Here is a 13,652-nt window from a genome sequence, read left to right as displayed (position 1 = left end):
TTCCCAGTTCTTATCTGAACCCTGTCTTCTCCTGCTCTGTTCTTCCCTTAGTTTGGACATAAGAAAAGAAGTGAGTTATCTGAAGACATCTTCCACACCACTAGCTGCTCTGCATCGCATTTGAAGCTGTCAACTGGACCTACTTCTCTGGTCTTGCAGAGCTGCAAGATGACGTGAGGAAAAGGTAACAGTAAAATATTCCACAAAACACAAACATAAAACCTGACCACCCAATACCCACACAGGATAAATGCTGTGGGTAGCCTTCATGTCACCACTCAGGATGCACAACATTATACCAAGCATGCACTTGACTAGCAAAAAAGGTATACTTTGAGTGAGTCAAGAAAGAGCACAGCATCAATTTCTACAAGTACCATTGTCTTCTCAGTGCTCTCTGTCCTACTGTTTACAGATTAATCTTCACTGGTAATTTTGTACTTTCTATACATACTATTATTTTCTGTTTAGCCTTTGGATAATTAACATATAATGCAGTCAACAACAAATGGACCTCATGGAGAACCGTACACAGAAAAGTGTACCATTATGTCTGTATCAATCCCTCTTTGAACATAGGCCTCAACTCTTCAGCCAATGTGTACATTACAGGTAAATGGATATAATGACCCCACCTTTCTATTCTGCCTTCAATAATTAGAAATGTCCTCATATAATATCTTCAGCAACGTATCTGAAAAAAGCTGCAAGATACACTTCAAAGGACCCACCCCTTTGGAAAGAGGCAAATGAGCCTGATACCAACAACCTTCACAATGTGACTCATATTACTCAGGATACCGCATGTTACTTCCACACTCCTTTCTTCCCAGAGCACAGGTAGAAACATCTGTTATCCTGGTACAAAGTAGCCAAGTGCCAGAATACATGAAGACATATATGCAAAGTGGACAGAAAGCACATGAAAAGCTAACAATTTAAACACCAAGTATACCTCTGCTTTGATACTGAAATCCCTTCAGTCTCCCTTGACACTGCAGAATCGCTCTATCCTACTCTGACAGCTACAATGGCATGTGGAATGAGAATAGAGCAAATACAACTTTTAATAAGCCCAACAGCTTAATGAAAAACGTCACTGGAGGCTTTAGGGAACTGCAAAGCAATTACATCACAAAGTCCTTTTTTACTGTCCCAGACAGCTGAAGATGCCTCTATTTCCACAAACTTCTCCAAGTACATTAACAGACTGGAAACAAACAAAATTCCTGAGTACAAGCTATCTCAGCTTTTAATGATCATATTTTCATCTAGACTTTACTAAGAGACCTGACATATTTATTATTAGTAATAATTAGTAATAATCTTTATTCTCACTTGAAATGTAATTCTGTGGCAACTTGCCCTAGCTGAATCTTTTCCACTCTAAGAATAATGTTCCTTCAATGGAGAAGTGATAGATATTTAGTTGATGTCAGAAATACTAAGAGGACGGTTATGCCTCTACTGCATTTTGTCTCAGGACTTTGGTTTGAAGTCACAAACACTCCAGGATGGTCTTATACTTGGTGGCCTCTGCAGTGCCACAAGGAGCGAATATTCCACGTTTCTTTCTCCATATATTTGACAGCACTTTCTTCCTTCCCATTTGGGACAGTAACATCTTCAAAGACTGACCCTTAACGCTATTCCCAATATGTCATTTGGGAGCATGGATCTGACACTCCAATTCATGCATCACTTCCAGCCATAAAATCTGACTTCCTTCAGTGCTAAACTCCCTGTTCTCTCACAAAACTGGCTGATTGCTTGGAAACATACACAAGAAATGAAATCATCTATACATCCTGGAGGGAAGGAAAGAGAAAATTATACTATATTCAGAAAGCATTATATCCCTGGGTGGAGTTTCTTAGGTGTCTTTTACATCTCTCAACAAAGAGCTCAATATAGGGGCAACATCTCCGTCTCATACAGTAGGCATTTATGGGAGATATCATAATTGTTGGTAGACTATTTCCCTTCCAACCTGAATTATCCTATCACCCTACTAAAAGCTAGAAGAGAAAGTACAGCTTAAAGGCATGAAAGGAATTGGGGTTTATAATTAGACATGAGTTTGAACGGGAATAGTTTCCTGGAACTTTCTTGTGTTTATCAGACTGCTCAAAATAGTTTTCCTTTCAGCTCAGGAGATCCCTTTTCAGGGAGGAGATTCTCTGATGTCCTTCAGCATTTAGTTTTGCCTGGACTGTTCTTACACACCTGCAGTAAGCTGGGTTAAGCTTCAGGACAACAGTAAGATGTCTGAGTTAATTGAATTTGATGGACAAACTCCACGCTCATTTTATTATCTGGGTCTCATCTACAGCAAACTGGCAACTTAATAACCTTGCATTACCTGTGCCATATGACGTAACTCACTATTTTCCCCCATTTGAGGCATATTACCGGAGAATATGAAGCTGTCGGTGTAATAAAATGTTTCAATGACATTAGTCATGTCACTATTTGATTGCAAATCCTATTCTTGCTCTAATAGACAGTGCTGATTACTTCCTCACTTAAGGCCTTTTATAAACTGTTAGGCAATTGACTGCCCTGATTAAAAAGGAACACCTGGTAAACTGGAAACTGCACAGCTCTGAGAGGCAGCAGAGCCTTCTGTGATTTAAGCCTTAAAAAAATAAAAGCAACACTCATCAGCAGTCTTGAACATTGACAGAAGCCAAGTTCTCACTTTCATTGGAGGCAAGGGTTGGGGGAGAAGTCCTCTGCTTGCAGCCTCTCCTCCAAATACTCAGATCAACAAGCATGTCAGTAAGGAGTCAGTACCATGAAGTGGTCATCTTGCATAAGGCTGGAACTGATTGACCATCATATCCAGATAAGTCAGTGTTGACTTTGCACGAGAGACAATCAAAAGCATTCTTTTCATTACTATTCTGCCATGAAGAACAACTAAATATCGTAATCATGACACACACCCACGCAGACAACCCTTGTAGGCAGTTACTGTGTAAGCTGTTATCCCTTTTAAAAAGGCTAAGGAGACCCTCTCATTAGTAAGGCCTTGTATTACCGAATCTAATTGCCACACAATATCCAGGGTAAATTCACTTCAAAATACAAAGCCGCAAGTGAGCTGCGTGTGTCAGAACTGACCACACTATGTAGCAGGAGAAAATTAATCTTCTCCATTTCTTCTCCTCTTCCCTCCCATCATATTTTCTTAGAGTTTCTAATTACAGTAACTTCTGAAGAAAATAAGGTGCAATTGTATTCACTAAAGAATAATGCCAGAAAACACAACTTCCCTACTATCGAATCTGAGCTTCAGCCATTAGGTTGTGACACCACCTTATAGTATTATACTGCTATCTTGCAGATGTTGTTATAATCTTCAACAAGTACCCTGTTTCCCCAAAAATAAGACCTATCCTGAAAACTAGCCCTAGCATGACTTTTCAGGATTTTTGAGGATGCTTGAAATATAAGGTCTACTGCAAAAAATAAGTCCTAGTTACAGTTCGTAAAGTCAATTTAAATAGCGTCCAGGTAACTATACATGTAAAAAAGTAAAATTAATCGGCAATAGAATGCAGCAGGACAGATGTCACAAATGTGACACAATGTGATGACATGACTATATTTGAATAAATGTTGATTTTTTTTTTTTTTTCAAGAATAAACGTAGATTGTTGTTCATGGAAAAATAAGAAATCCCCTGAAAATAAGCCCTAACATATCTTTTGGAGCACAAATTAATATAAGACCCTGTCTTATTTTCAGAGAAACAGAATAATAACTCTTTTAAGTCTTCTGTGAGTCACTTGCCTGTCTAACTTGAGTAATTTTTGCTGGTCACTTATTCGTATTTTGGATCCTGCGCATTCTTGTGCCCTGTGGATGGTCAGCAATAAAGGCAACCTTGTTGGTACCCGGTGCCAAGTTCATTTTGCATAGGACTGTTAGCTGTCTGGTGCCAACTGAAGTCTTCGCCAAGTGAAGAAATTTGCTAAGAACCACCATCCCACTTCTCCTGGGATACTATCTGCCATTTGATACCTCTACCATTTATGTTCTATCATTGTTTGTGGTAACCATACCTGAACCAGTTTTTACCTCATTAGCTCCAACACCCTCCCATCTTGATTTTCTGCCAAGGACATCCAGGCTAACTGGGACAATGATCAAAATATGTTTATTTATGCACTTCCCTGGGGCATGGAAATACAGCCATGCACATTTCTTCTGATCACTGAGGTGTAAACTCACCTATCCAGTACTTCAGATCAGGCAGGGAGACACAGGAAGCTTTCTTTACCCATATTTACTATCAGTTACATAATCTCATTCTCATGCCCCTGCTAAACAGGTTAAACCCCAGTTTTCATACCTCAAAACTTTGATAAACATGGTCTTTATTTCACAGAACGGTTTGGGTTGGAAAGGGCCTTCAAAGGTCATCTAGTCCAACCCCCTGTCATGAGCAGGGACATCTGCAACTAGATCAGGTTGCTCAGAGCCCCATCCAGCGTGGCCTGGAATATCTCCAGGGATGGGGCATCTACCACCTCTCTGGGCAACCTGGGCCAGTGTTTTAACACCCTCATCATAAAATATTTCGTCTTTACACCTAGTCTGAATTTAATATACTTAAAGGATCAAATAGGCATATTGCCCCCACACTACCCCCGGAAGGTAAAACTCCACCTAAACCCCAAAAATCTTCAAACCTCTTGATTTCAATGTTCCTTCTGCAGCTCCCTGTTGGTTACTCACTGGCCCAGCACTTGGGAACCAAAGAATAAAAGAGACCGCGGTGTACGTCTATACCTGTGGACTGCAGCTCCAACGGGAAGCCCTTTGCATCTCTCCAGAAAGCCAGTGCCACACCTACAATGTTGTAATGGACAACTCCTACTGTGACCTGTAATAGGGGCAGTCCAGGGGAATATACTCCTCACAGTCATAAGTCATCAACAGTGGAGCTGCAGAAGCTACAGGAGAACTATCAAAGTATGAATATCAGGAAACACTTCTCCATTATTAGGGTGACCAAGCACTGGCACAGGTTGCCCAGAGAGGTTGTGGAGTCTTTATCCTTGGAGATATTCCAAAGCCATCTGAACACAGTTCTGGCAAACAGCTCAGGTGGCCCTGCTTAAGCAGAGGAGTTGGACCAATACCTCTGGAGGCCTCTTCCCACCTCAACCATTCTGTGATTCTAAGCTGAGAGATCTATTTTAGTAATAGGTCTTCATAAGGGAAAATTCAAGAACAGGTTACACCCTACCACAGTTCACCTCAAGTAACTTTTTGAAGATCACTTACTAAGTGCCCAACACATTGCAATGGCCCACCAAACTTACAAGTGTGACAAACAAAGACATAGGGTATAATTAAGCACTTATTGAATAACTTCTTCCCATCTCCCTGTCACAATCTATCATCAGAGCTCTCTCAGAGCCCCCCTGCCTCCCATATTTACATTTACAACAGGGTATGGAGACTTCAGCAACATGTGCAACCCCATTTCGGCTTTGTGACACACAGGTGTCACAGAATCACAGAATGTTAGGGATTGGAAGGGACCTCGAAAAATCACCCAGTCCAATCCCCCTGCCGGAGCAGGAACACCTAGATGAGGTTACACAGGAATGTGGCCAGGGGGGTTTTGAATGTCTCCAGAGAAGGAGACTCCACAACCCCCCTGGGCAGCCTGTTCCAGTGTTCTGTTACCCTTACTGAGAAGTTACTTCTCAAATTTAAGTGTAACCTCTTGTGTTCCAGTTTGAACCCATTGCCCCTTGTCTTATCATTGGTTGTCACCGAGAAGAGGCTGGCTCCATCCTTGTGACACTCACCCTTTATATACTGGTAAACATTAATAAGGTCACCCCTCAGTTTCCTCTTCTCCAAGCTAAAGAGCCCCAGCTCCCTCAGCCTTTCCTCATAAAGGAGATACTCCACTCCCTTAATCACTGTTGCTCTGCACTGCACTCTCTCCAGCAGTTCCCTGTCCTTCTTGAACTGAGGAACAGCCTTCATGATCTGAGTTAGAAGACGGCTCCCAAACACCGCACCTGCAACAGTGGCATAGCAAAGCTCCAGAAGGACCGTTAACTTACCATTTCACGCAGTTCTGCAACAATCACACTTAAAGCTGAGACCAGGCGAAGCGCACACGGCTTCTGTTCAAAGCCGAGATTTGCTCTGGTAACTCAGTTCAGTCAACTTTAAATTATACTAAAAATGTTTGTGCTGGCCTTAAACAGGCCCATATTGTCTTTCTCCACAACACCCCAGACTACTATGGTCTTCTCATACCTGCTGGCCCAGGAGCCAGTTCTGAACCCAAGCTGCTGGCCACCTGCCTGGCCTCACCTCGTCCCCCTCTGCAGGGCCACCCAGCCCAGTTCTGGCAGAGCTTCTGGTCAGACCTTCAAAGACTGGGCAGAACTTGCTCACATCTGCCTGTAAAAACATAACACAGATATGCTCCAGCTAATCTTTTGGAGAACAGCGTGCCCTCGACCAAAATACTGGTCTGAAATAGCCTTCCAGCCTGTTGAGATATGCAATGCACACAAAGCAATTAGGATCAAGAGACTAATTTTCTCATACTTTTTGTTCTTGCACATAGTGCAGCATCTAAGGCAAATTCAAACCTGTACTAATAGAAAACTAAGGGGTTTAATGTTTCCACTGAATTCCATTAATAAAAGTTCTCTTCCTGCTTAATTTGGAGGGGTTTTGTTTTTGTTTACTTTTTTGAGAAAGATTTCTTGGAATGTTCAGAAAGAAGAGCTGATGCTTTTTGATGTGCAGCTCTGTGTCATGGGAAACGTAGGTATCTCAGTCACTACAGACCACCACATTCCATCCTATTCTTTGTGAACCCTCGACACTTGTTTTGGTATTTATCTGCTTTGAGCATGAGGCGCTAAGACTACTAATCTAACAGTCAACAGGAGTAACTACTGTTGCGCAGGATGGTCCATGTATTCAGTCCTCTGCCTCACTGAAACCCCAATGGCTCAACAGACAGGTAAAAACTGGGCCCAGAACACTGTTTGCCAAACACAGACGCCTTCCTGGCAGATTTTTCTCTATTTGCCATTTACTGAACTTGAACCAAGTAATCAGTGCCTTCTGTAGGCAAAAAACTGGAGAAGTGTGGGGGTTTTAACTTAATTTTTGAAAGGCCCTTTTCCCACCACACCTCCATTTCAGTTCTGGTGTAAAGAGAAACAGCCAGAAATTTGTTTTAACAACAAGTTCTGCAAATAGCCTGCTGTTACCAAACACGAATGCTCAGTTGCTTGCCGTTTAGACCCATTCATTTCCTCTCTCCCCACCAGTCCCGTAAAACCGGCCAACACGAAACTCCTTGTCATTTTGGCAGCTTGTATCGCATTCCTCAGAAAGCAAACAGGTCACTTCTCCAGTATGCTTGTACTTTTTTTGTTATGACCTGCTACAGCTGCCTCCTATCAAGATGCTAAAGTACAAGTTTGCACTTCAGATCAGCTGAAGCTGCAGTTCACTCTGCAAAAAAACACAACCGTCCTTCTAATTGTGCCACAAGGGTGCATCACAAGGGTTAAAAAACAGCAGGTGCTTCTAAGGAAGATTAAAACCTGCATGGAAAACTGCACTGAGTTTAGTTTCTGTCTCTTCTTTCTGTCAAACCCCTTTCTCAGCCCTTATTTTCGTACTGACTCAACAAGCAGCACAGCGGGTAACTCCCAGCCTTTTTTCTGGAGTCCCACCCACATTTGCAGAAGCGTGGAGGGGAGGAAGGGGAAGAACAGAAAATAAAAGAAAAATAAAACCAAACGCTGTAAAAAGATAGCTGGTATTTACTGAGCATGTCCTTGTCTTTGTCTGATAGCGTCTGCACCCATCAGCCAGAAGAAACAAGGTGATTCCCCAGCCTGGTTTTTAGGGAGTGAGCAGGGTGAGCTCCCTTCCCCCACCAGGCAGGGCTGGAGGGGAAGCGGAAAAAATGAGACTTTTGGCAGTCCTTTTTCTCCCCTCATCCCAGCCTTTTTTGGAGACTCCCACACCACAGCAGAACCACCTGCTCTCCAGAACGGAGAAGTGGAGGCAGCAGCCAGCTGCTTCCCCCAGCATCGCCCGCAGCTGCTGGCATGGAGGGAGGGAGGGAAGGAGAGATGGAGTGAGAGATGGATGGATGGACGGATATCCCCTCTGGGGCCAGGGCTGCCCGCAGGACCCCAGCTTCTGACCCGACACAGCTGTGAGGGGGTCAGAGACCATCCGACGCGGCAACCCGAGCAACAGCTCATCATCACCTCATTTCCTGCAGAAAATACTTACCCAGGTCTTTTAGTTTTGGGATCTGCAGGGAAGGGAGTCTGCACCACCTAATGCTAATCCTAATACTGCTCAAAAAGAGAAGACCAGGGGGAGGGAAGAAAGGGTCCCTGTGTTTGGCTTAAGTATTTGCAGGAGCTGTCGCCATGGGAGGTGTCTGTCTGAACCTGATGGGGGAGTTTCAGTATGAATTTAGATTCAGCAGCCTGCAGTTTCCAAGGAAGAAAGCTGAGTCAGAGGTACCCGTGTCTTCCAATGCTTAGCTCTGTTTGACAAAGCAAAACCAATGCTCAGTCTCTAGCTCTGGTACTTGCAAAGAACATCGCTTCAAATGTAATCCAACAGCTAGTAACAACACATCATTAGAGAGCTTTTGTTAAAGAACTGAGATTTTCAACAGCAGGATTTCTTTGCCTGGGAATACCTGGGCCTCAAGTTAGATTAACCAAAGATAAAAAGTTAAAGAAACTGAAGACATTTGTTCTAAAATAGTGGCCCCACTTTATATGAATTAGAGCATCCTTATATTTATACTTGCATGTAATCTCCACCTTCATCTTTCTGATCTAGAAGATGAGCAAGCGCTCTATTTGGAAGTCAGACAAATCCCAACCTGTTACATTTCCATACATCCTAGTACAGAGAAACCTGCCTCAAGAGTGTCCTCAAGAGTCCTACAGTGGGAACATGAGGTATTTTACACAAAACACAGAGGAAGTGATACTCTTAAAAAATAGCTGCTCTCCCCCATTCAAAGGCAAACCACACTGAATGATCTCAGACAGGAATTTAAAGACTCCATTGCTCTGGAAAGGGCAGATGGGATTTAGTCAATAAACCAATTGTCAGGACAGGATCTCCATTTTATGATTCATCTAAAAATACCACACGCAGCTCAAAGACAGTAACTGGGACCCAGTTTACCATTGATTTGAAAAGCGTTACACAAGTGACAAAACATTTTTAACATGTACTTAGATCTTCAGCTCTATTTGTGTAACTACTTAGGGATGCAAACAATACCCAAGCTTTGGCAAAAGCACTTTCTGGTCTGTCATTGCTCCTAAGAGTGGAACAACCAACTAATGTGCAGTAATAAATGTGCAGGAAATAACAAAGACGGTAATTGCCTTCGGGCTGTATTAGCAATTTGCAAACAGAGACAGTGCAGATAGTAAAACAAGAGGAGATTTTAATCCTTTTGGGGCTGGGAGGTGCACACTGAAATATCTCTACTGCTTTTTTCTAATAACCTTTGCTAATGTAATATACAGCCACTACACTTTTCTGGTATTTGTACTTTTTTTATGCTATTAGCAAGGAAGTGCTGAATTTGATACTTTTAAGTGACTACAGTTATTTAAATTGTGGTAAGGTTGTTTACTAAATCCTAATCCACATGCAGCTTCCAGGACACAGGGCCAAACCCACACACTGGCAGCTATATGGTGCTTCTCCTGGACCGGGTTTTACACCAGTAAACCCTTTACAGTCACATTTGCAGACAGCTCTAATCTCATCTACAATGCTGACCTTTAAAAAATAAAAAGGCAAAAAACTCAACACATCTGTGCTGAGGCCCCTTAAATTGTTACCCACACAAATATCTTCCTCAAGTTTCTCTGCAAGAGTCCTGTGGTTTTGAGTGAATTAAGTACTAGGTTTTGCTGTGTGTGTCCCACACATGCTGTTTACCCACAGGACAGACAGACGATATGCTGCCAGGCTCTGATTTGTCACAGAAATAACATCCTAACCACAAGAACAAAAATAAACCATCAGTTTTGCAGCCATTTCAGCGGATCAGCACAGGTTTTCACTCAAATAGGACAAAGATGGACAGACTCCCAGACATGAGCTCTCTCTTCATAAGGTCTCCAGTCCTTGGCAGCTTCGGAGGAGCCTCCTCCAGCCGAGACTGTCAGGGCAGGACACAGAGACAGCTGGCGGTGGTGGGAAAAGGACCAACAACACAGCCAGCAGCAGGGAGAAGCTTCACAAATTTCTGCACAGCTGGGGAGAGGCTTAGGACCCCAGCAAGGCTGGCCTTGGTTAAATAGTAAACGCATCTGAAATCTGAACCCTCCCAACAGGAAGGCTGAGGAAAAGCTTCCCTCCCCTACCCCCTCAGAGTCCTGCTGCCTGTCTACAAGGCAGGTAAGTTTTGTCAAACAGCTAGACACAAGATAATTTTAAACCTATAAGGATTACAATTATTTCACATAGCAAAGCTACTGTAAGTTACAAAATGTAAGTTGTATATAAAATACAACTACTTGTGCCGGTTGGGGAGAGGGTACCGCTTTCATAGCTTTTTCAATCTAACCCTGTGTCAGGGAGAAAGCTCCTCCCAGGCTGTACCATGCACAAATGAAAGAAGCTTTCTCGGAGGAAACCCACTAACGCTCCAGCAATGCTTTCCGAGCACAAAACCAGGCACGGACATTGTAAGAATACACAACCAACTGCACGGAGGCATTTGCTCACCTGATTTTCCCATGATCAAGTGGTGGTGGTTGGTTTTTTTGTTGTTTTGGTGGGATTTTTTTTTCAGATTTCACCTGATGCCTCCTCTCTTGATGCAGTTTCGCTGTTAAGTGCCGGGGACGAAGCGTTCGCAATTTCAGCCCAACTTCTTCAGTCGCCTGTGACCGCTGCTCGAGAAAACTCAGCAGCATGAACCCGTTACCGCCCCTTCTTCAGCACTGGAGTCAGCCTGCCCACGCCTTATAAGGCATAGGGACACCGCTTTTTTTTTTTCTTAAAAAGATCCTGTTTAGGGTCAGGAGCTATTTATCCACAGTAACCAAGCAGCTCCAAAACACCATATGGTTTTACATACCAATTAAGCTTAGTAATCGTGGCTGTTTTCTGATAAGAGGAGGCTGCGAAAAGAAATTCTGCTGACAAATAATTCTGCTGCTGCAGCAGGCATGATCCATGAGGTTAATTCATACAGCTAAAACTTGTTAAAATTTTACCCAGTTACTGTATGTAAAGTTGAAACAGGCAAGTGATAAGACATGTCAAAGTATAACTACGTTTTATGTCTAAAATAAAAAAACTTTCTGGATTTATATGACATAATCTGTAGAAGTTCTTAGGAAAATGCAGCCTAAGATTTTGCAGGTTAAAGAGGAACTGTGCTGCTGGTGTATTTCTGTGAAACGAGCTGGATGGGCGTGTGCCTCATTTAATCTGTACAACCACACTGTACCACTCTTATCTTCACACTACATCAAAATACCTCAAGCTAATCTGGCAAATATTAACTACTTCAACTACGCTGAACAAGGTCCTTTGATTTAACTTCAGAAGTGCTGCGTCTCTCCAAACAATAATTCAGTGACGTGCTTCCAACTTTCATCTTTTCATCATCACACAAAATCATCTGAGGTTAACGCTTCCCAATTTTTTTACAACGCCTTTCAAAATTTAGAGGTTCTGCTTGGTTTTGTGCCAAGACTGCTGGCTCAGCAGGTTTTAATGATTCTTTACCTACCGCTGGAGGCTGAGTTCCATTAAAAGAACAGAAAACTCAAAAATAAAGTGTTTTTTTCCTTCTCTTCTCTTCTCTTCTCTTCTCTTCTCTTCTCTTCTCTTCTCTTCTCTTCTCTTCTCTTCTCTTCTCTTCTCTTCTCTTCTCTTCTCTTCTCTTCTCTTCTCTTCTCTTCTCTTCTCTTCTCTTCTCTTCTCTCTCTTTTTTCTTTTGAAACACGTAGCAGCAGCAGGTGGGGAAGACAACATCCGTTCAGTGACACACTGCTCTTCCTGAGATTGCTTCACTGGCGAAGCTGAAACACCAGCCAGGGGGGTGTCAGCATCTAATCATCGATGGGATCACTAAGAAGAGGGACGGGGGAAATCGATCACCATCCGGCAGAGGAAACCGCAGGGTGGGAGATCACACTCGCCCTCCCTTAGCTGGTCACAGGGCAGGCAGCAGAGCAGGAGGAAGAAGTCAGAGGAGGTGCAGAAGGAAATGCCCTCCTGCTCCCTCTGTCATGAATGGCAGCAGTTGGCAGAGGAGCAGGGTGGGGAGCTGGAGCTGGTACTATCAGAGTCCTTTATCTGGAGGCAAAAGATGCTGTTTTATTTGCTTGCAGGAGTAAACAAACCATGGGCCAGTCCTTGAACCCTCGCCTTTAAAAATGCTCTGCTAAACTTGAAATACTGGGCTGTACCACTCCTAGGACACACATCAGTGCTCAGCAGTACCCCATGCCACCCTATGGCTGTGACAAGAAGGGAATTTACATTTGCGTGACTTGGACTCTCTAGTATTTGAAATGTTCATTTATATACTCACAAATGACTGTTATATTTTGTACTGTTTGTGCTTTAGATCTTTATAACATCCAGCTGCATTACAAAATGACATCCCCTCAGGACTTGAACTGCTACTAAGAAAACAGCATCAAGATCTTAAAAAATGACCAGAGACACCTGCATGTGATTTTCACAATGTAACTTGAAAAAGAGGTTTCTCTGATCTGGCAAAAGTCCAGTGTTACCTACAGGGGAAAAAAAAATGGTGCTTTTTCTGATTAGAAAACAAGGAAATCAAAATTACTGCTCAGGCATGAAATGTGAAAAGTATCAGTATGAAGTAAATGCAAGGACTCATCAGAGGCCGGAAAGCAATGAAAGCTGAGATACACAAAAACAAGGAAGCGGGGAGCTGGGCTTTTTTAGCATTTTATCATTACCTGCCAAAATTTCCGCACTTATCAGATGGAAATTTGGAGGAAATATTTGCACTAATAATTAAGAATGTAATCAAGTCTTTGAAAATAATGAAAGCAATTAAAGAGAAGCCAGTTTACAAACTGTAAATCATTAATATCCTTTAAGCAGTTTCAGGTAGTATCAAATATGCTGACATCTGAGTGAAACAAATGCGATTTCCCATTTGCCTGATCAGAGCACCCCCAAATGTGTGCTTGCTTAACTACTGCATGATTCCTTTGCACAAAGAAAATACAAGGAGGACACTATTATCCAGTAGCAGGCACTGGAAACTATCTCACGGAGACAGAAACACCCTGACACAGTCAGATCTGAGTCCAGCATTCTACCTCCTATAGCAACAGCTACTAAATATTTCTGGAAAAGATACAAAAAAAGTATAATGTGGATTGACTCATTTTTAATTGTTCCATTTTTATGCCAAAAGGGAAACAACAAAACCAGCTGGCTAGAAAAAGTAACACTTAACTAGTAAAGACTGGTGTAATAAATATTATTTCTGGAAATCAGTTATTAGAGCACATAAGAAGGAAAAATGCAGTTTGAAAGGAAGTGTTTGAATCGGAACAATCAGGGAGTCAGAGATAATTCATCTG

General features: G+C 42.5%; 1 protein-coding gene across 2 annotated transcripts in view; it reads right to left on the bottom strand.

Moving 5' to 3' along the window:
* GLIPR2 (GLI pathogenesis related 2) overlaps positions 1-11,199 on the bottom strand; it is a 29,423-nt gene extending 18,224 nt beyond the window's left edge. The window contains exon 1 of one of the 2 annotated variants that reach the window (XM_065832987.2): positions 10,795-11,199. In XM_065832987.2, coding sequence (XP_065689059.1) covers positions 10,795-10,985 — 191 coding nt within the window. In that variant the 5' untranslated portion in view covers positions 10,986-11,199. The remainder of the gene's footprint in view (positions 1-10,794) is intronic. The other variant, XM_065832988.2, reaches the window with a different exon arrangement.
* Between the last annotated feature and the right edge of the window lie 2,453 nt (positions 11,200-13,652).

This window comes from Patagioenas fasciata, chromosome 2, assembly GCF_037038585.1.
Source record: "Patagioenas fasciata isolate bPatFas1 chromosome 2, bPatFas1.hap1, whole genome shotgun sequence".
Lineage (NCBI taxonomy): Eukaryota > Metazoa > Chordata > Aves > Columbiformes > Columbidae > Patagioenas > Patagioenas fasciata.
The sequence above is the reverse complement of the archived record's forward strand: the minus strand, read 5'-3'. Positions and strand labels throughout refer to the sequence as shown.